This window comes from Paroedura picta, chromosome 4 (assembly GCF_049243985.1).
Source record: "Paroedura picta isolate Pp20150507F chromosome 4, Ppicta_v3.0, whole genome shotgun sequence".
NCBI lineage: Eukaryota > Metazoa > Chordata > Lepidosauria > Squamata > Gekkonidae > Paroedura > Paroedura picta.
This window is the reverse complement of record NC_135372.1, coordinates 98,115,331-98,139,485: the sequence shown is the minus strand read 5'-3', so window position 1 is coordinate 98,139,485 and position 24,155 is coordinate 98,115,331. Positions and strand designations below refer to the sequence as shown.

The 24,155-nt window shown below is 42.7% G+C and overlaps 1 protein-coding gene across 1 annotated transcript in view; it reads right to left on the bottom strand.

Annotated features, from left to right (window-relative positions):
- The window catches only part of PRICKLE4 (prickle planar cell polarity protein 4), a 36,546-nt gene that overhangs the window by 9,884 nt on the left and 2,507 nt on the right, over positions 1–24,155 (bottom strand). The window contains exons 2-4 of the mRNA XM_077334521.1: positions 2,382–2,550; positions 900–1,007; positions 130–267 (exon numbers count right to left, since the gene is read on the bottom strand). Of these exons, the coding sequence (XP_077190636.1) occupies positions 130–267; positions 900–1,007; positions 2,382–2,550 (415 nt within the window). The remainder of the gene's footprint in view (positions 1–129; positions 268–899; positions 1,008–2,381; positions 2,551–24,155) is intronic.

The window sequence follows — 24,155 nt, the reverse complement described above, 5'->3', positions numbered from 1 at the left end:
TTTTGTTTTTAAAAAATACCATTTCTGCATAGTCTCAATTGCCAAGCAAAACTGAAGCTCAGCACCAAACGTCACAGAGTGCAGTCACTGAAGATACCAATGCCCAGTAACAAAGTGTAGCTAGCTTACCTTTCTGCAGGAACAGCCATGTATTGTAGAAGATATCAAGCAGGTGACACCCTGGCCCAGTGATTCCTGCCGCCGCTGTGCAGCAAATGTTCGTAGCTGCTCCCTCTCCTCTTCCCCAATGGATGGGCAATATTTCTCCTTGAATAAAAGCAGAAGACAGCATTATAGTGTAGTTTTATTAGTGTATTAGATTTATTAGTGTAGTTTTGTACAAATGGAAGGAGGAGATGTTGTAAAACCCCACTCTCATAGAGGCTACAGGTATTTGTTACAAGTTTTGTCCTGACGGATACAGATAAGTCACCATGGTCACAAGCGCAGATAGTGCTTAGAGAATTTGTTATTCAGGAAGATCAACAAGGAACCCTTAGAATCTCCAAACTCCTGACAGCTAACTGTTGGAAGTAGCCAACAGAGACCAAATTACTGGCCTCTTTCTCAAAGCAATTGCCCACCCTTGGAGGCATCATTGAACTGAACCAACGTTGCACTCATTTTCATTCAGAAAAACCATACATCTGGAATTCTGTGGGAAAGCAATGAAGCTGCGTAGGCTGTCTTTGGGGAAAGGCTCAGTGCAAATAAAAGTGCATTTCAGGCCAAGCCATTGCAGAGGGACTGGCAGTGTTGAGACTTGAGAGGTTTATTACTGAAGTGGGAGATGTGCCCAAATTCTGCATGGGTTGGAAAAACAAAGCTTAATGGTTTTTTAGCTAAGGGATGCACAAGGCAAGATGGCCTGGTTCGACCTTGATGAGGTAAAATCTTACATCGCAGTCTTGTGGCGGCAGCTGCTGAAGGAGAGCTTTGACGTGGAGCCAATTTGGAGTGGTAGCAGGGACTGCATTGAATGACTGAGAACCAACGTGTATTGCCACCTATGAAAATGAACAAGACAGAAGTTAAGGCACATTTGTGATTTCTCTAGGGGACAGATAACTGCCTGCAATACCATCCACATGGCAGGCCTAACAGAGGGGAAGAGATTTGTCTTATGGGGAAGAATGATGCCCTGGCCACCTGAAGGCATGATGAAAAGGTACTAACAAAATGTAGAAAGAAAATCTAGTTTAGTATTTATCTATGCTTATATACAGGCCTCAATTACTCCAAAACTAACTCTTCTCTATTGTAGGCATATCCAGCCAAGCCATGATGTATACCAGACTTTTTTAGCCAGGGCTCCATGAAACCCTGGAGTTTCTTAACAGCCCTGGAAGAGTTTCCTGAATGAGTGGAAATTAATTATTTTTATATATTTTTCAAGTTTGTTAAGCATTTATCAGGTGATATGACCATATATGGTCATGTTAACCTACCCACCCCTCCCAAAATGCCCAATGATGGGCCTGGAGGGAGTGGGAAGGGGTGTCCCCCAGATAAACATGTGCACAGCTCTGCTTCCCAACTATACTCTGCATGATTATGCCACTTCTGAAATTTCTCAAAGCCTAAAGAATGTTTCAAGGGCTTCTCAACAGTAAAGAAGTTGAGAAAGGCTGATGTATACAACCAGGGTTACTCTACTGATTCTGTCTTTCTCATCTTCACTTGTATTCTTCATCTTGCCTGGGATGCTTGCATAACAGAAAAGGGAAGGCAACTATCATAGCAGTGCCAACACTGGCAGCCATGTTGAAGGTCTGGCTGCTTCTGACTTGTAGATCAAGAATGTAGCAGAAGCATCGATGCCCCCCTTACACTTGGCTGCAGTTCTATAGAGACATGAAAGGATAACAGCTTCACTCCCAAAGGCTGCCAGTGTCCCTCCAAGAGAAACTCTTGTAACACAGACATTCATATAATTATATGGGGAAGGAAGCATAGGGGAACAGGCTCTGCCTGAATCATAGAATCATAGAGTTGGAAGGGGCCACACAGGCCAACCCCCTGCTCAACGCAGGATCAGCCCAAAGCATCCTAAAGCATCCAAGAAAAGTGTGTATCCAACCTTTGCTTGAAGACTGCCAGTGAGGGGGAGCTCACCACCTCCTTTGGCAGCCTATTCCAATGCTGAACTACTCTGTGAAAAAATTTCCCTGATATATAGCCTATATCTTTGTATGTCATCATCTTGCCTGGTATGCAGAAGATCCCAGGGTCAATCCCTAGCTACTCCAGTTAAAGGATTTGGTAGTAAGTGACACGAAGAACCTCTGTCTGACACCTTGGACAGCAGCTGCTAGTCTGAGCAAACAATATTGACTGGGATTCTGTATAAGGCTGCTTTGTGTGAACAGCCATCTGTATACCTCTGCTGGAGGGATTTCTGTAGCAAGTCCTGTGTAATCTTCCAGGGCGCAGCCAGAATCACTGTCTGAAGAAGAAGCAGGTAGAAGGGCAGGTAGAGTAGAAATGCATGGAGCTTTCTCTCTCTGGGACCATGTAGGACTTGGGAGGGACATCCGCAGAAAGGAGATGCTGGAAAAGAGAGTCTATGTCAGAATATCTCATTATGTGGAAGGAGGAGACCGATGCCTGGTTCACACATGCAGGAGACCTGAAGGGGCAGAATGGAGAGACAAGGAAAAGCCTTTCTTGTTTTTGCGTATTGTAAATTTGCATAATGCTTATCCAAAGGAACATTCAAAGCTAGAATTCCCTACCAGCAGTGTGATAATACATCCTACCACCTCATTCTGTGGCACACCTGAACCAGATCTAATTAACATTAACCCCACACCCTATCTAAATTCCCTGCCCACAAACATACACTGCATATGCCCTTGGAAAAGTCTGCAATTGTTTTGTCTGCCTTATGCAGACAACAGGAAGCAACTGAGTAATGTATGAACACTGAACACTAGAACAGCATCTTTTGTTTTCCAGTAAGAGCTTGGACGGTAGGGAACAAAGAAGAATGGGATGTATAACTGTAACAGACAACATATTGCCCTAAAGGAAGACTGAACTGCTGCATGGCAACCCCTTCTAAAATGATGTACATTTTTATTCGCTATGGCTTTTTTCTTATCTATTTTATTAGCATTCCTGTCATCATGCAAATATGGTCATATTCTACAGGCACAACACATACTGGCAGCTGTTTGAAAGGTTAAGTACAGATATTCTGTTCGAACTTGCAAGGGGTGTAGATTTCTGTTGCTATTACATGCTCTTATCATATGTACATTATGCAACTCTAGGTACTCTTGCATTAAATTACTAATTTACTCCTATTGCAAAACTGGGAATTTTTGCCCTAGTTGTTGGGCCAAGGGAGTAAGTCACTAGAGTGAAAAGATGGATGGAGCAATATATTATTGAGCAAAAGCAGCAAGTCCATGGCAGAACTGGCATTTAAACCTGGGTCTTCCTCAGTCGACTGTGCTGGCTCTCATAAAAACTTATTAAAGTTCCCAAATGTAGGCTGACAGCAGTCTAGTTTCATACATGAAAGCATAAAAATGCCATAAATAAGAACGCGGACTGAGAATCTTTTAAAATCTCGTAACATCTAGCCTGACGAAGAGTTCTGGTGAGCATGAAAACTTGCACAATGTTTTTTTGTATATTTATTTATTTTTGGGTTTCTAGGGTGGCTCTCTCCAAAATGATCTTGGGGCAGCTTACAACAAGCATGAATACAAACAATAAATACAATAACATTCTTAAAATCCTAAAAAATAATTTATTTAAAATTAAACAATGATCGCTCTATCACTCGGTCCATCCAATTTAGCCCCAAGAGCCTGGGATCATGAGAGATGGAGTTCCTGATTCCAGCCGGGCTCAGGTGAGAGGTATAGTCTGGGCAAAGTCCAGGCAGGGATTTAGGCAGGGAGGACCCATTGTTTGGTCCTAAGGAAAGGTATTACATGGATTTTGTTCTTGTTTTTGAATTTTGTATGGACAAATATGGCCGTACAATCTTTTTGTCAGTAGGCAGCCAGATGTACAGTTATTAGTTGCCTTCAGCTGTCTAGAGGAGCTTTTGGGAAGTGGAACATAATTGGTTTTGTTGATTTCTCTTAGAAGGCTACAGATGACCAACTCATGTACGTTAGAGGCACAGCTGATATTAAGAATGCAATAGCTAGTCATTTCTGTGGTCTTGGTTACAGAGTGCCCTAGTACAGTAGGAAGAGACCAATTGTACCTTGTAACCAACAGAGCGTTTTCTTTATACTTTTGCCAGTTATAAATCAGAATTGCATACTAACATGTATTCAAAAGATGACCAAAAATGTCTGCCAAGCTACCTGGAGAAAATATGAACACTCTAGCTTTACTAGCTCAACTAATAACTCTGATAGGCCACATTCAACTATAAAAAGCAGCCATTGGGACTCATTGTGAAGCAGTGACTTAAGTCTGTAACAAATGAATGGACGCAAAGACTGTATTTGGCAGCCAAAGAGAAGCCGGAATTTGAATTGGATTCCTATGCTTACTGGAACAGTCTGTTAAAAACATATAGGATTATTCTAGGCTGGATCATTGGTCCATCTAGTCCACTGGATCTTTATGCTACTACTACTTGGAACCTTATAGAAATAAAATGCACTCTAACACTGAGTTAACACTGAGTCTAACACTCTAACAATGAGCCTCTTGTGGCGCAGAGTGGTAAGACAGCCGTCTGAAAGCTTTGCCCATAAGGCTGGGAGTTCAATCCCAGCAGCCGGCTCAAGGTTGACTCAGCCTTCCATCCTTCCGAGGTCGGTAAAATGAGTACCCAGCTTGCTGGGGGGTAAACGGTAATGACTGGGGAAGGCACTGGCAAACCACCCCGTATTGAGTCTGCCATGAAAACACTGGAGGGCGTCACCCCAAGGGTCAGACATGACTCGGTGCTTGCACAGGGGATACCTTTACCTTTACCTTTAACACTGAGTTAACAGCTAATCCTTGTTCTTCCTTTGACTTGCACCAACATTTTAACTTGTGGGATAAAAATGATGTTAAGGTATATGAGCATCAACAATCCAAGCCAAGTTCAGCATCAGGATTCATTTTTGTGTCAACACTCAGGTATGAACACATGTACTAAACGAATATCACTTACAGAAACCTCTATATCTTCAAACTGCTAGTGGAACACTGAATACTTCCACACTGAAATTGTTTCTCTCTCTTTACACCCTTGCAATTAATCATTCCTTGAAGCAGAGCATTACATTAGAGAATGTTTCTGGTCAGCAGTATACTAAGACAAGAGGGGAGGTACCTCCCAGCTTTTTCACTGCTTGCTCACCCACTTCCTTCCTCCCTCCTGTCTGTTTCCAAAACAAAGGACTAGCAGTTTGGTGGTTCAGCTAAACTCCTGTGGCTCTTTGGATGCCTTCCACTGAGATTTTCTGTTCTAGTTCCAAATGGAGTGCTGGCAGATACAGGACTCTGGATGGGTATGAGGAAGGAACAGACATGATAAGATTGGCAGTGATGAATGATCAACACTTATGCCTTGGAAGCAGCAGCAAGGAGGGACATGATCACATACACCATGGACCCTGTTTCAGCATGCAAGGTTGTGAAAAGTTCTTCTGTCTAGTTAGCATAAATTCCCAATACTTTGAGAGAAAGACTCTTCTGCCTGCTTTGAGGGATTTTACAAAACCACAGTCAGAGGGCCCTAGAAGGTCAACATGGCTGAACTCTGCAGGGTGGAAAAACCAGAGGGTGTAGGTTACTCTAGGGTTGGGTTTTGGCTTTGTGTTTTGGTAACAAACTTTCTCTCCTGACCCCTTTGTAAGGACTAGTCACAAATAAAGGAGCTCAGCACAAATTCAGCTTTGTCGTTCTTTTGTTAAAGCAGAAGAACTGGTTCTTATATGCCACTTTTCTGTGCCCGAAGGAGTCTCAAAGTGGCTTACATTCGCCTCTCCTTTCATCTCCCCACAACAGACACCCTGTGAGGTAGGTGAGGTTGAGAGAGCCCTGATATTACTGCTCAGTCAGAATAGCAGTATCAGTGCTGTGGCAAGCCCAAGGTGACCCAGCTGGCTGCATGTGAGGGAGCATGGAATCAAACCTGGCTCACTAGATTAGAAGTCCATGTTCTTAACCACTACACTACACCTGGCGTGTCATCAGCCCCACTCCCATTTCATCCCCAGACATAGAAGCATTCTGGCCAATATTGGCACTTTGCTGTCCAGTTGTAACTAAAAATAGTTTGGTGTTGAAAGAATATAAGGCACAAACTGGAAACCTGAATCTGCAACAGACTGAAATTCTTCATCAGTTTAATAAATGAGCATTTCGCTGGGCTATAGCCACATGTCTAACTTTGACCATGAGCTGTCTCTTGCAATATAATTAGCACAGGGTGTTCAAGTTACTGTGCTATGTACCTGGGTCAATAATTAACTCAACAAATTAAATGGTTTACAGAAGAAGAAAAACAAGAAGGATCTGAATTTGCTTGTTCCAAGTACTTACTTCCCAGAATCCACAGCTGTAGCACAGATAACCTAACAAATTGAACAAGAGAGCAATAAAAGAAAGTGGCCACGATGAGGATTATGTAGGGCTATATATATGCAGGAGGGGAGGAAGAGACTTCAGTTTTGGAGGTATATGCATTTAACAGGCTAAATTAGGCCCAGTTTGATGGATAGTAACTCAGGGTTTAATACAGATGAGAGAAACCCTGAACTGTAAGAACTCGCTGTCTATCACGTTCAGCTGGGGATTCAAAGGGTACAACTTGGAAAACAGCATAATGGTCCTCAAAGGGATTTTCTCTGCAAGCAAGTTATTGTGAGAATGATTCCTTGACCTGTAACTTTTCAGGTAAAATCTAAAAGCTGAAGAATGAGGATAGATCTCTGTAAAAGTTGTTACATGGGGGTCTTTGGCATCAGTGTTCTGGAGGAGCTTCTCTAAAGCAGCTGTGATGCATGTGTACAGTCGGTTGGATTACTATTAGGGTGTCACCTGTACACTGGACCCTTGTGATGATCCATATCAGCTCCTGTGTGCCCATCATAAGAGAGACTATGCCTGAGATTGCGGTTCTTGCCCATAAATGTCACTGCGAGTTTAAATACTAAAATGAAAATATAATAATAAATAAATAAACAAACAAACATAAATACAAAAATTAAAATGAAAGTGATGATGTTGAGACAGGATGTAACTTTTATCTCATATTAAAATTGGTGGAATTGGATAGCTCAGATCTCTGGCATATATGTGACATGTCCTGGTCATGTGGAGCCTCCATGGCATATATGCTCATGTCACCCATTCTTAGATCCTGCCCATCACACTGGGATTCTGCTGGCATAGTGATTTCCTAGTGTAACCTGTCTCTCAATAGTTACATCTGTAAAAGTGCATAACACCAGATACCTAAAGCAAAAAACAACTCAGAGCCAGCTATGATTCACCACTACTCCACATACAGACAACTGGGTGACCAGTCCTGTTAGAGCCGTTCTCAGAGCAGTTTCACACAGATCTCTCTCAGCTTCACCTACCTCACAGGGTATGTGTTGTGGAGAGAGGAAAGGAAGGTGATTGCTAGCCCCTGGGTAATCAGAAGAAGACCCCATTTTTCACTGCCTGAAGGAGTCTCAAAGTGGCTTACAATCACCTTCTCTTCTTCTTCCCACAATAGATACCCTGTGAGGTAGGAGGGACTGAGAGAGCTCTGACAGGACTGCTCGATCAGAACAGCACTATCAGGGCTGTGATAAGCCCAAGGGCATACAGCTGACTACATGTGAAGGAGCAGGAAATCCAATTTGATTTGCCAGATTAGAAACTGCCACTCTTAACCATGTTGGGGTATAAAAACCAATTGTTGTTCTTCTTACTGAATCATTGAAAGAAGTCTATATGAAGAATTGTGCATGCACTTGAAAGCTTACATCTTGAATAAAACTTTGTTGGACTTAAAGGCACCATTGGACTCAAACATTGAAAACCCAGAATGCCTACCTTCTTCAGGACTCAACTGGTAGCAATGTGAGTATGACCTGTTTTGCCCTGGCTTCAGTGACAACCAGCATAGTCAAGCTACACAGCTTTAGAAGCCCTCCTACCAGTTGCCTAATGAAGAGAACATCCCAAGTTCCAGGTGAGATAAATGTTACTTGGCTGTAGAAATAAGTCTCCGGTATAATTTAGAGCCCCCTTCAAGGATCGCTGCCTTGTCGTGGCAAGGGGGCTTGCGTAGCTCAGTGAAGCTATGAGCTATGCTGTGCAAGACGGACAGATCATAGCAGAGAGCTGTGACAAAAGGTGATCCACTGGAGAAAGAAATGGCAAACCACTCCAGTATCTTTGCCATGAAAATCCAATGGACCGGTTCAAAAGGCAAAACGATATGACGCCGGAAGATGAGCCCCTCAGGTCGGAAGGTGTCCAATATGCTACTGGGATGAGCAGACAGCTAGTACAAGTAGCGCCAGAATGAATGAAGCGACTGGGCCAAAGCTGAAAGGACGCTTAGTTGTGGAAGTAACTGGTGGCGAAAAGACAGTCCGATGATGTAAAGATTTTTATTCCATAGGAACCTGGAACGTCAAATCCATGAATCAAGGCAAGCTGGACGTGGTTAAACAAGAGATGACAAGACTGAACAGTGACATTTTAGGAATCAGTGAACTAAAACGGACAGGAATGGGTGAATTTAATTCAGATGACCATCAAGTATACTACTGTGGACAAGAATCTCACAGAAGAAATGGAGTAGCCTTCATAATCAATAAGAGAGTAGGAAAAGCAGTCTTGGCATACAATCCCCAAAATGAAAGAATTATCTCAGTTTGAATCCAAGGCAAACCATTCAACATCACAGTAATCCAGGTCTATGCCCCAACCACTGCTGCTGAAGAGGATGAAGTTGACCAATTCTATGAAGCCCTACAACACCTTCTAGAAGCAGCGCCAAAAAATGATGTGCTTATTATCATGGGGGATTGGAATGCTAAAGTAGGAAGCCAAAAGATAACCGGGATAACAGGCAAGTTTGGCCTTGGGAGTACAAAATGAAGCAGGGCACAGGCAGGTAGAATTTTGTCAAGAGAATACAATGGTCATGGCAAACACTCTTTTCCAACAACCCAAGAGACAACTCTACACATGGACATCACCAGACGGTCAACACAGAAATCAGATTGACTATGTGCTCTGCAGCCAAAGATGGAGAAGTTCTATACATTCAGTAAAAACAAGACCAGGAGCTGATTGTGGTTCAGATCATCAGCTTCTTGTTGCAAAATTTAGCCTTAAATTGAAAAAAGTAGGGGAAAAGCACTAGGACACTCAGGTATGAATTAAATCATATCCCCGACGAATATACAGTAGAGGTGACAAACAGATTTAAGGAATTAGATCTGATAGACAGAGTGCCTGAAGAACTATGGACGGAGGTTCGCAACATTGTACAAGAGGTAGCAACTAAAACCATCCCAAAGAAAAAGAAATGCAAGAAATCAAAATGGCTGTCTAAGGAAGCTTTACAAATAGCTAAGGAGAGAAGGGAAGTGAAAGGCAAGGGAGAACAGTGAAAACAAATAGAGGAAAACAATAGAATGGGGAGGAGCAGAGATCTTTTCAAGAAAATTGGAGATAGGAAGAGAACGTTTCATGCAAAGATGGGTATGGTAAGGGACCAAAATGGTAGGGACCTCACAGAAGCAGAAGAGATTTTAAAAAGGTGGCAGAATTATACAGAAGAACTATACAAGAGCAAGCTTAACATCCCTGATAACCACAATGGGATAGTTACTGACCTGGAGCCAGACATCCTGGAATGTGAAATCAAATAGGCCTTAGGAAGTCTGAGCAACAATAAAGCTAGCGGTGGTGACAGCATTCCAGTTGAACTATTCAAAATCTTAAAAGACGATGCAGTAAAAGTGCTACACTCAATATGCCAGCAAATTTGGAAAACTCAACAATGGCCACAGGATTGGAAAAGGTCAGTTTACATTCCAATCCCAAAGAAGGGCAATGCCAAAGAATGGTCAAGACTATGGTATTCCCAGTTGCAATGTATGGCTGCAAAAGTTGGACCATAAGAAAGGCCGAGCGTCAAAGAATTGAAGCTTTTGAACTCTGGTGCTGGAGAAGACTCTTGCGAGTCCCTTGGACTGCAAGGCGAACAAACCGGTCAGTCCTAGAGGAGATCAGCCCTGACTGCTCCTTAGAAGGCCAGATCCTGAAGATGAAACTTAAATACTTTGGCCACCTCATGAGAAGGAAGGACTCCCTGGAGAAGAGCCTAATACTGGGAGCGATCGAGGGCAAAAGAAGAAGGGGACGACAGAGAATGAGGTGGCTGGATGGAGTCGCTGAAGCAGTAGGTGCAAACTTAAATGGACTCCGGGGAATGATAGAGGACAGGAAGGCCTGGAGGATCATTGTCCATGGGGTCGCGATGGGTCGGACACAACTTCGCACCTAACAACAACAACAACAACAATAATAATTTAGAGATCCAGTCCTGTGAGCTTTAAGTAAGTGCACAAAAGTAATTGTCTTCTGCATGCTGTACTTTAGCTGAGGGTGATAGGAAGAAGGCAAAGGACTGGTAGTTTCAGTGCATCTCTGCATCTAGTATATTTGGATCCTTCAATCACTTCCCACCTATAACTGCATCCAATAACCCAGACTCCCAAGTTTCCTATTTGCCTGTCACTGGTCTTCCAATCAAGAAACGTTATGAGAAAAGAACGTTATGCAGAAACACATGGTTCCTCAGAGTGGATAATCCTTACACCTGCACACTGAAAACTGAGATATATGAGTAAAGGATCTTTTCTGATTTTTATTGGGGTGGGGGGAAGCATACCATCTATTGAAATTTTGGTAAACGAGAGTTCATACACAAAGATGCATTACTAGCTGATGTGATCCAGACACTGAGGTTATATGAGGATTAATCCTTTCATAAGTTTATAATACAATAGTTTTTACAAGACTACCTGTTGGTCACAGATAATGCTTTGTAATCAATTATGGTAATTAGTAAATGCCAATCCAATGTAGCCAGCCAATACAAGGAGTATAATCTTTCTTTCCATCCCCATGTCTGATCCTTAATGCATTTATTCATTTCCATTCTTGGTTGATAACCTTTCTGTCTCACGATTATGCAAGACAGCTATTTAAAAATAAATAACAAAATAACATTACAATAATTAGAAGGTGAAGAATTGGTTCTTATATGCCAGCTTTCTCTACCAGGAGGAGTCTCAAAGTGGCTTACAATCGCCTTCCCTTTCCTCTCCCCACAACAGACACCCTGTGAGGTGGGTGAGGCTAAGAGAGCCCTGATATTACTGCTCGGTCAGAACAGCTTTATCAGTGCTATGGCAAGCCCAAGGTCATAAAGCTGGCTGCATGTGGAGGAGCAGAGAATCAAACCCGGCTCGCCAGTCACCAGATTAGAAGCCGCTGCTCTTAACCAAGCTGGCTCTCAGTACAGATTTTCCATTAATATGCCTCAGTCCCCAGTATTTCCACTCTGGCTACATTTAGGCAGCCGTAAGCAGGGTTGGCCCTGGTTAGTATTTGGATGGGAGGCCACCAAGGAATGCTAGGATAAAATATATTTATGGCGAGGAAACCGGAATGCTGCTGTGAGACTTTGTCCCAAGACCATATTCTAAAAAGACCAAAGCTGTGAGGTAGTAGCCCAGACTAGGCTCATCAGAGCTTGGAAGTATGGTTGGTGCATGGATGGGAAAGGAAAACAATAACAAACCACTTGCCTCAAAAACTCCATGAGGTATGATGTATATGTCAGGAGAGTATTGTGTCTTGTAGTTGGGGCTGTTTAGACCTCTTCAGTCCCTGTAGTTTTGAAGAGGGGTTGAAGTGGGTTGGACTTTCCTTTTCTTCTTGTTAGGTGTATTTATAAACTAGCTATGCTTCCTATGCTGAGCTTTATTTTACCACAACCAGGCACAGCACGGTGGAACTTCATGGAGTTATTATGAGTCTAGTACAACTGAACAACTCACACACAAAAGAATACAAAGAGCAGAGTATCATCCTGTTTCTAGCTAAATGAACAGCTCACAAAGAGGGAACAATATTCACCACCGGACACCTGGTATCCAGAAGCCTACTGACCTGGGACATATAAGTTCTGGTTAAAGAACCACTAATTTGTCTAGTCCCCCTTTAAAGTTGTCTACATGTTTATACTAGTAGCGGCCACTACATCTTGTAGCAATTAACTTAAAAGACAGGCAATTCATTTCTTGATGCTGAATTTAGCACTTATTAATTACATATGAAGAAAAAAAATCTGCCTCTATTCCCTCTTCAGACTATTTAAAGTTTTAGATGTTTATTGTGTCCATATTTAGGTTTTTTTAAAAGCTAAGAATCTTTGCAGGAAATGTACTTCAACCCTTCAATCAGAAGCAAAATATCTAGGTAGGTGTGTGTATGTGTGTATTTAATCTAGGAATGCTGCCCCCCCTGCCTAAAATCCACCACTAAATCCAGTAAGAACTGATTGCCCCCTCCCCATGGAAAGAGGGGTGGCTTTTTAATTGATTTAAAATTTAAATGTAAATTTTTTTTATGTGAATAGCTCTGAGCCATTAGGGAAGGGGGTCTACAAGTATAAAAATAAATCACAAAAATAATATATATATCTACCTATTTGCAGAATTTGTTTATCGTTGGGCAAAAGGGGTGGAGGTGGTTCTTCTACAGAGATGTACTGGCTTTGACTGTTAGCACTGAAAAACACAGTAGCTAGTTCTTGTTTAAAGACTCAGATAGTACTTCTACCACTACCACCAAACACAGAACAGCTCTGCTTATCCCCCAAACTTGATAAAGAATGTGCCAGATGGTGTATATGAGCACCTGCTGTGAAAAACCATTCTTCAGCTTGCCCATGTAAAGTGGCCAGGACAGCCTGATCCACTCATTTATGGCCTCTAGAAACTCTAGTTCTGAAAATAGCTCTTTCCCTATGTGACACACCACACGTCCACTACAAAACACATGTATATCTGTAGACTTAAGCCTGTCATTTGGGAAATTACATCAGCTTCTTTTGTGCACGAAATGAAATGATTTTGATTCCATGTACAGCAAAAATCACAGTGATAATTGCTTGATTTAGGTGATCTGTATCTAGGAAGGACCTGTATTCCACAGATTGAGATATGGAACAAAAAGGAAGAGGGAAAAGAGAGAGAGAGAGAGAGAGAGAGAGAGAGAGAGAGAGAGAGAGAGAGAGAGAGAGAGAGAGACTAAGTATCCATGGTCAGAGTGCATTGCTGGCATTATGCCATACCCATAGTGCCTTGCCAACAAAACATCCAGAATACATTGCCCTTACAAACAGTTTTCAGAGCCATAACCTACTGTGATTTTTATGTCACTATATCCCTAGAGTCATAAACCCAAAGCTGTGCTTGTACTAAGTGGAAAGTCAAGGTTAATTTCCAACCTGACCTGCATTTGACTTTGGGATTTGCAGTATGGTATGCATCATCCCACACCCTGTATCATCCTGGAAAGAGCCATACTGTTACAGCTGTAATCAGCTTGGGTGTGGTATCAGTACAGTCTTATCTCCTGCCAAATGGTACCTCTTCAAACAGGAAAGCATTTCCCCAAAGGCAAATGGGCCAGATGTGTAAATAAGAAACAATATGGTATCTGATTTAAAAAGGGAAAAAAAGCTCAGTGGAAAAAGATAGATAATAGCACACTTTAAAATGTTGCTGCAGATTTTTGTATGCTGATCCACCATATTGCATCTAGCAGGAATAAATTATAGTTACAGCACAGACAAATCCACAGACACCTATGCCTGGGATATTGTTTGTGTATCAGCAGACAACCAAACATCACCATGATATCTGAAACTATGAAGATCTCAAGGAACTTTTCTACACAACCAGCTATTATGGTATAACAGTCTCTGATCTCTCTTCAGCTTTGTTTGTTATCAGGTTCAACAGTAGATCAGACGGAAAAGGGAGTATTATGGTAAAATATATCAAACTAGTCCTAGCTTACCATGGTCTTTAGAGCAGAACAAGACATGATGTTTGGCACATTAGGGTCAACCAACTAGTTCATATTGTGTTACAACCAAATATAACCATCTGGAAATGTTTCCAAACACACCAAGGCATGATTTAGATTGGGACCATGGCACCAAGTGCATAGAAACTTAAGCCTCTTTCTCACCACTTACATTGTTTCCCCATAATGGAAAAGAACCTACATACACGTTTTTGCCCCACTGTTGAACTTCACATGCACTCCCAGACAGGATTCATGCCAAATATCACATCTAATTGGGCCCCCAGCATTTAAAAAATGTCACATAAACAACAGGTGGGTGGGTAGTCATTAACTTCTGACTACTTCTGAATCTTGATTTTGTTAATGGCTTACAACAATTAGCCATGCAATATCAGAAGGCTGATCTACAGGTTCAGCAAAATCCTGTAGGCCATTCTGGGAATGCACCACTTTAGAGAAGAGGGAAAACTCTATAAAAATGTGCTAATATTTATGGTTTGGATCCTCAGCAGTGGAAGAGGTATGCTCCCTCACAAGCTGAGGTTCTGTGGGTCAGTGGACTCCCAGGAACAAATGGGGGTCAAAGTGGAAGTCTGCAGTAGGGAATAAAATCACCATCAGCAAAAATTGCCAACCTTTACTCTATAAATGGAAATGATGTTGTATAGGAAGAATAGCTGTTGCACTAACAGACCACCATTGCAGGGTCCAAGTTTATGCATGCAGTCAGGTTTGAAGGGGATATTTAGAATTTCCCCTTCACATCCAACCTACAGTCTGAAATAGTACAGGGTTAAGGGGGATTTGCATCATTTTTGCAGCATGGGTTCAGTGGTTCATCCCCAAAACCTAAAATACAATCAGCCTGATAATAAGGATATTTATTATGTGTCCATTGTTATATATGCCAGCTTGTCTCATACTGAAGTCTGCAGATCCTTGAGGGTCCACAAGGTACTCCAGGACATTTGTGAGTCCTTTATAAGGCAGACAGCAAACTCTTTTTGTGCTGATCTCACTCATGTGAAAACAGAGCCCTCTCAGTTTTTGAAGAATGGGGGCAGGGATTCTGTCTCCAGGGAAAGGAACAGTACTGGCTTCTACCTTTTTCAAAGGGTGGGAATTGAGAGCTGCTACAACCTGTAACCACCTACTTCCAGATAATCTTTTTATGATGCTGGCCTTTCTATTTATAAAACCAGCTCAAAATTACCCAGGCTCCTACTCACCCCTATTCAGTGGCCTCTAGGTGGAGTTTATTAGCCATTAATGTTTTCATCAGTACAAAGTCCTTTCCAATCAAGGGGTGATATTGATTAGAATTTGTGATAGGGCTTTTAAAGAATATCCATACAGAAAATTGTATACTATGTCTCTGATAAACCTTTCAAAAAGTACTACTTCTCTGATGCAAATTTATTTCAAATGAAGCTTAGAAAAGTCAGATTTATGTAAATGTTAGGCTCTTATTTGAGTAGGAGGTTCTGAGCCAATTAGTTATCAGACTTCAGCAGCCAGAAGACCTCCATTTTGATAGAGAAATCTTTATGGATCTCCAAACCCTCCTCTTCTTCCTTGTTGGTGCCTGTTAAGCACTGACAGCCCCTTTCCAAAATGTGTATAGTAAGCCATGCATATCCCATGGATGCCTTCATCTCCTTCAAAACAATATGGTGAGAACCACATCAGCTACTTCTGTACAGAAGATCATATATATTTCCTATATACACAACGACAGCCCAATTGCTCAAGCAAGCAGCTTCTGCACCAGGGTCAACTTTGTGAGCATTGATTAAGCAATATGTTGTCCATTAAATGAACTCCAGAATTCGTGACAATGCTGCAAAGGATCCAAAGGTGGACCTTTCAGATTATGTGGTACCACAACATTGGGCAATTACCTTGGGCTGAACTTACACCTATGCAATGAGTATGCACGTTTTAGTGCAGTGGTCCCCAACCTTTTTATCACCGGGGACCACTCAATGCCAGGGACCACTCAATGCCTTTTACTGGGGCCCGGTGGGGGGGTAGTTTACTCCTCTACTCTCAACCACTGCCCTAAAGCTCTCTGATCACTATGGTAATGTTTAAACATCCCTTCAAAATAAGATACAGACACGCCGCAACAATGAACATAAGGAACATTTTATTTTCACTCATGAAAATATTCACTATTTTAACTCATGACAATGACAAATCAATGGGAACCCTGAGCTTGTTTCTCTGCAACGAGATAGTCCCATCTGGGAGTGATGGGAGACAATGACACCCGAAGTGTGTTGTAAAGGGCCGGGGGGGGGGGGGGAGAGAAGGCATCCTTCAGGGTCCACCTCCAATTAGTCGAAGGACCACATGTGGTCCGCGGCCCACAGGTTGGGGATTGCTATTTTAGTGTATGTACATGCAACAGGAAGTCCTCATTGTCAGCATGCTCCTGTGGCACAAACACAATGGTGCAAACCCAGTTCCCTGAAAGTATATCCATGCAGGAAATTTTGTCAAGTATGAATAGCTGTGAACAAAAATGGGAATGTAGTGTGTAAAATTTCCACATATTTCTAAATATTATAGTGCTAGTGTAGCATAGGGGTTAGTGTTAAATGATGCCTGGGAACATCCAGATTCAAATCCACACCTACAGTAAAATTCACTGGAGAACCCTGGCCTGTGTCTCAGCGTACTCTACCTCACAGGGTTGTTGTGAGAGTAAAATATATACCACCCTGAGCTTCTTGGAAGAAAGCACAGCAACATCATGAATATATAAGACGCTATAGTCAAGAAATAAGTTTTTCATCTGAAGAATTATTACTAAGTTGTTTTCAATAATTGTCAAAGCAGAAAGCATTTCTTGTATGCTCCTCCAGAGTACACACTCAACCTGATTTACAAACCAGACAAGACACCACAATAGAAAATTTTACCTGAAGTTGCAAGTTGCCATCACAGGTAAAATCAAGACAAGATTTTTCACTGACTTAGACTAATTGTGAGTTGCCATGAGAAAAATAACACCTTGGAGCACAAGAACGGTTGGCAGATGTCCCATATTTAAAAGGATTATCTCTTATCCCAGACTACCAGAACATCTTCCTTTCTTTTCAGATGTTGCAACAAACCTATAGCGTTGATGAAATCCACATTTCATCAAATTCAACAGCAGAATTCAAATCTGTGGGGGCTGAGCCGGATTACATTTTGTATTCCTACGGAATGTGTACCGAATAAACGAGAATATGGCTCAAGTAGCAGATTCTCCCCACCCCCCTTTCTCCTCTGCGAAGGAAAGCGACCCACCCGACTCTTTTTTTCCGCCGACTGTTAACAGTTCTCAAGCCTTGAGGTGCGCCGGCGCGTCGCCCCTCAAGGAGACACCTGCCTCTGTGCAAAAGCTGCCACTAACCTGCTGCTGCTGCTGCTGCTGCTTCTGCTGCTGCTGCTTTCCCCCCCGGGGCCGGTTCCTTCCCGCGGCGCGCCGTTCACAAACTCCAGCCCAGATTTGCTTGGTCTTGACAAGGAGCGGCCGCCGGCCTCCTCCCTCGGCTCCTTCCACGCCGCCTGGCCCTGGCTCTCTGGCAGCCAGCAACAGGCGTCCCTTCTTCGCCCACCCCCCTCCACCTGCCTTGGCGACGAGAGCCCTGGCTCGGCCCGCAGCGGAAACCACGACGCCGGGCTGGAAGGCTGGAACTGGTGCTGGATATTGTTGTCAGGGCTCCCCCGCCCCCCGCCTTATCTGCTTGCCCAGGAAACGGGATCTGTGTCCGCCAGGGTCCTAATTACAGGGCTTCCCAGCCTAAACTCACAGAGGCAACCAATGGCGAAGAACCGTAACAGAAGGCAGGGAGGGAAGGGAGTAGCCGCCGCCGCATTCAGGGGAGGCAAGGTTAAGCCTGCAGGGGGAGGGGAAGAGCCACTTTTCCCACCTATTTCCCTTCTCTCTCCCCCCCCCCCCACCGGCGCTATTTTTTTGGGGGGGGGGGTGGCTTTTGTTAATCCTGTGGCTTTCGTTAGCTGTGGTGTAACGTTATAATTGGGGATGTGGCGGTTCCATTGAAATAGTTCTGCTCTTCCGCAGCAGTGAGAAGCCTGCTTAGGGCAACGTATTTTTAAAAGACAGCCATCGAGAGTATATCCCACCGCGTCCTTGAAGATAACGGGCGGCTAGGCACCTTGCCCTGCAAGGACATATGCAACAGAAACAGAGCCCCGCAGCATGCTCTTCTGGCCGAGCACTAATACCAGGGCTCTCTCAGCCTCACCTCCCTCACTGAGTGTCTGTTGTGGGGAGAGGAAAGGGAAGGCGATTGTGAGACGACTTCTGGTAGAGAAAAGCAGCATATAAGAACCAACTCTTATAATGTAAGCGCAACTGAAGCCTCAAATTGATTCTAAAAATCAACTGCATCTTCACATCAGCAGGGAGTTAGAACAGCCTACGATGAATAGGGGTGAGGCAGTGGCTCAGTGGTAGAGCAGCAATTTTTTACTCAAAAAGTCCCAGTTTCGGGGATGCCCACACTGGGCCATGATCATGATTGCTTTTCAGTTGTCACTTTTCAATTTTCAGTTGTCACTTTTCAAAAGTCACTGGTGTTTTGCTTCATTCTACTGCAAAACATATGGAGGTGCAGTCACATTTGGGTTCCCCTTCCCCATGCACACAGTCTGCTGAGTGCTGTACGTAGTATGGACAAGGAATGAGCTGGTGGCTGGTCCAGGGCTGTGTCTGGCCTCTAGGTGCTGCAGTCCCTTGCAGCACAGCTGGTGTCTGATAAACCATGCAGCCCGATAGTGCATGGATGGGAAAACCCTGGAGGATGTAAGGGCCGACAGCCTGACGCGGTGAGAGGCGCAAAGCGCCTCTCGCTGCGTCAGGCCCCCGACAAAGGGATGTAAGGGCTCCTCTACCAAGGTTGCAGCAGAGGATGGCCCAGCCAAAATGGTGGGTCTTCAAGGCAGCCCATCCAGTTCCCCAGTTTGACATTTGATGAGGCAGGAATTCATCTGCAGGGCTTTTGCCCACCTTTTACATCTCCCCATGTGCAAATCAAATGAGAATCCCAGCCTTGCTATCTCAGTGCCCTTCCACTGAGCTGTGGCTCTCTGTGAAAAGTCCTGAATATATTTGAATGAATATATGAATGAATATGAATATATTTTTAACTTCAATCAGTTAGCCTTTGATAGGACTTTACTACATTTAAAATATATATATATAAACTAATTAAGTCACTAAGTCTGAATTAAAGAGCTATTTGGCAATCACTATACAACTGTAAATATTAATAAGAAAATCCAATTTCTTACCTTGTTCTGAATAATTTCTTGACACACTATGTCACGTTGAAGTCTCTAATGAAACATTAGCATGTCATATTTTGTGCAGATGTTCTGCAGTATCAATGTATCTTTAGGGCAGAGCATTGGGAAACCTCTGAGTTTCTTAGCACTGGCCAGTTTATTATAGAGTTCATCCATCCATTGGTACGTCCCATGCTCAGGCTTAAGGCAATATTGCCTCTGTGTGAAAAGAGTAAGGTGTTTGGTAGATAGGCCCAGGCATGAACATCTGCCCTTGAGATCTTATCATGTCAAAAACATAACAAATTGCATAAAACTAGGTTAGGAATTAGTTAGACACAGGTGCTATGGAGTAGATTGGGAAACACTGAGAACTTTTAGGGTTCCCAGAGTTTTATGTTGTATTTATCCTGAAATTATGATGGTGATTGTTATGGTTATTAAATTATTATTATCCAAGGACATTTAACAATCACATAGCAAGACAGAACTAAGAAGTGTCAATAATACTTTCCTCAGTGCAGCATATATTCTGCTTCATGATATTTCTATCAACAACTGAAATTACATGGAGTCTCTTTACCCAGCAGACATTTACCTATCTAGAGATCTGTCTATTAATTTATCTCACCCTTTCTATATGGAGAGCAGGATAATATACATCCCACCTCCCATTTTGTCATTAGTTTTGTTGTGCTCACTCGGTTTTGGGCAAAAGTCTATTGGAAAAATTTAACCAAAAGCCAGACTTTCACCTATGACATACTGATGTCATTTATGTGTGACATCAGCATGTCAGGGAACTCCCCACCATGCCCCCCAAAATCCCTTCTGCCAGCCTGCTTCTACCTGGGAACCCTAATTCCATGGTACCTGCCAATACCTTTCTTGGTGCCTATCAAGTGTTTTTACAAAGTAGATGGGGATATATGGGGCTCTTGCCCATCAGGGTTTCTGATTGGAAATTGGAGATTTGAGTGGATGTGAAGATGAAAAGAATGTTGTTTCAGTGGTAGCTGCTAGCACATGTTGGTTTTATTCTCTTTTGTTTCTCTTTCCAACTGTATTTTTTTACACTATGTCTGCACTCAGACTTCTGCTGTGTGTGTGTGGGGGGGGGGGGTTCACTTCCTGATGCAGCCATTTTATGGCTGTCCCCTTCAGCCTGAACAGCATTCATCTGATGGAAGTGGCTGTTCTAGTGGAGGAACAGTCACTTAATTGGATGAAGGCTGCTTAGTCTTCAAGAAGGATTCAAGTGGATAGCTATGTTGGTCTGAAGTAGCACAACAAAATTTGAGTCCAATGGCATCTATAAGACCAATAAAGATTTCTTTAAGGCGTGAGCTTTCATGTGCCTGTTGTGGGAAGAGGAAGGAAGGGGGATTGTAAGCTGCTTTGAGACTTCTTTGGGTAATGAAAAATGGGATATAAAAGCCAACTCTCCTTCTTCTATGCAGAGTTAGCTGTGCCTATGTATTTATTTATTTGAAACTTTTGCTGTCTTTCAACCCAGTACAGGGTCCCCAAAACTTTATCCATTGACAAAAGACAACAGTAGAGGGAGTCAAACAAATCTCCCTGGGGATGGATTTCCAATGTTTCAGAATCATGACCAATCAGGTATTTTCCCAGGTTGCTGCCCATCTAGCCTAAGAGAACAGGGACACATGAACAAGGCTTCCAAAGATGACAGGAGTCATTTGGTAAGTTCATATGGGAGTAATGATCTTTCAGGTATGCTGGCCCAAAGGCATATAGAGCTTTAAAACCCAATGTCAGCATCTTAGAAGCCATTGTAGATAGAGCAAGACTGGAGTGATGTGGTCGAGGTCACAGTGGGTTTGCTTACAGGGAAGGGAAAATACAGATTTCTGAATCACTTCATCCACATTGATGCCATTTTCCATGGAGAACTAGGCTGGAGAACTAAGCACTCCTTCCCCCAACCCTTCCCATGCATGTAAACTGAGGCCTTCCCCAACAACCTCTTGTGCAGTGGGACTAATCTGGGTGCATTGCATACATAAACATGAAATTTTGTAGAAATACCTGCACAGGGGGTTACATTAGCTGGGTGCTGGTGATTGGCTGTGGTGAAGTTGCATGACAGCTGGTGCTAGGTATCAGTACATCAGCACTGATGTATCTCCGACTTACACCAGCATAACTTGGATGCTGATATATTGATCAGTCAGCCCCCCCTTAGTGCTCAACCCCTTTGGGATTTCATTAACTACTAAAAGAAGCAGCCATTGACAGAAACGTATGGTGAAAACTTTCCTATAGAAACACCGAGGGTCGGACACGACTTAATGGATAACATCATTATCATCATCACCCTGAGTTAAGTGGTCTCTCCAATAGTATATTATATTGGTTTGTTGTCAGCTCTAACAGATAGAATATCTGAAGCTGTGGCTATATTTGATATTTATGTGTGCATACATGCCTATAAAGTGCTGTCAACTTGCAGCCAATTTTTGGTGATAAAAGGCTTTCAAGGCAAGTGAGAAGAAAAGATGGTTTGCCAGCGCCTTCCTCTGCAAAGACTTCCTTGATGGTTTCCTTTCCAAGAACCAAGCCTACTTAACTTCCAAGATATGATGTGATCAGTCTGTATTTTACAATTTGATGTTTATGGAAAAGAATGAAAAATAACTGAGACACCATTAAAAAAAATCACAGTATATTTCATTTATCCAGAACTGTTAGGGCATTTCCACACCTGTTAAATGTAATGAAATGTTTAACTAATGTAGCCATTATGTTCCGGCACCTCCACATGACGTTGCCAACATCCAGTGTCTGGGCAGTAACCGGCTCACTACATCCTCCGTTTTAAAGCGCAAGTTTGGGAATCCCACAAAGTGGATTCACCTATTTAGCGCTAGCTACTGCAGAACAAGAGCCTCATGTGGCACAGGGTGGTAAGGCTGTCTGAAGCTCTGTCTGAAGCTCTGACCAAGAGTCTGGGAGTTCGATCCCAGCAGCCAGCTCCAGGTTGACTCAGCCTTCCATCCTTCCGAGGTTGGTAAGATGAGTACACAGCTTGCTGGGGGGTACTGGGGAAGGGAATGGCAAACCACCCTGTATTGAGTCTGCCAAGAAAATACTAGAGGGCGTCACCCCAAGGGTCACACATGACTTGGTGCTTGTACAGAGGATACCTTTACCTTTACTACAGGACAACCAGCAGGCAACCAGCAGAGGGAAGTATGGAGGCTCAAACGTACTAAAACTGCCTGCCTGGTCCCACCCTCTCCCTTGTTCCTACGGACAGGAATTTCTTTTTAAAAATGGGTAACTTCCCGGAGCAACAAATAGGTGGGCAAGCGTGCAGCCAATGCCAGAAACAAAGCATGTCTCTCTAAAGTCCCCCCCCCCAAAAAAAAACAAGGAACGAGGCGTGATGATTTAGCACTACACCATTCAGCTGGCATAACACAATTTTTTTACTGAGTCACAGAAACTGCCTTACTGTTGCTTGACTTTTATTCTGCCCAGTCTACTGAAAAATAACTGTTGACAAGTAGCAACTTCCTTGTTTTGTTTGCAAATGGTATTTTGTCTGAGGATTTTGTTCCAAACTTATATTTAAAAACACAATAAGCATCTATTTCTAGATGGCTAAGATTAAAGTGGGACAATACTTTTGACATCAGAGGGAAATAACAGAGGCCTGTTATTGCTCTCACCCACCCCCAGTTTTGAAAACCTGGCACAAGTAAATGCACTGGAAGGCATTGCTAGCTTTAAACAGACATCATGTTCTGCAATCTGTTTGAACACTTGCTGTGGAATGTGGTTGGAACTCATTCAGAATCATTATTTTATATTAGAGCTACAGATATGCGACCGGTACTTGTTGGTATGTGTGGGTTAGTGGCAGCTATAACAATGACATATGGAATTGGAAAAGACAGACACACCTTTTAATGGCATTCAAATCCATGAGGATTTATTCAATGGAAAACAAAATATTTTGCCAGCTCAAATTAGTTTGAGTGAAAGCCCTATGTGACATTTGGCATGAGACAGCCTAAAGGGAGAGGTTTTTTTATATGGCTGGTGTGTGTGGTTATGTCTGTGTGATGTTCCATCTGTGTTGGAAGAATGAATGTCAATTGTTTAACAATTGTTGTGGCATGAGTTGGGTGTAGTATATACCAACTGCACTCTCTGACTGTGCCTCTGAATGTCTTGTCTTCACACGCAGAAAGTCTAATTAAGATACTGTTCATATGAGCCATCCAACTGTTTGGGTGGAGGTGAAGGGAAGGTCGTTTGAAACACCAGGGATTAGGTATCTCAGAAGTCTTTAATAACCTATAAAAAGTAAACCAGTAGAAAATACCACCAGAATGTTTATCTGCTATTGCCTGTGGATTCTTGCTATCAGCTATCCCCTGCCCCAGAAGTGCTTGTTTTGTTTTTGTTTCAAACCTAGTTGTGTTTGTACAAACCAAAAACTGATATTAAAGTGGGGCAAAAATTGCCCAGGGGTTCTTTCTCTGTCTCATGCATACAAAAAAGTGAGTAATATATTTTTTGAATTTGCTGGATCCCTAAAATGCATGCTGGAACAAATATTGGGACACAGCAGAAGATAGAAACAGTTCCTTATAATGGAATTATGTATATGTGTATAATGTATAAAGTGCCATCAAGTCATAGCTGGTTTATGGTAAACCTGTAAGTTTTCAAGGCAAGAGATGTTCAGAGGTGATTTTCAATCACCTGCCTCAGTGTAGTGA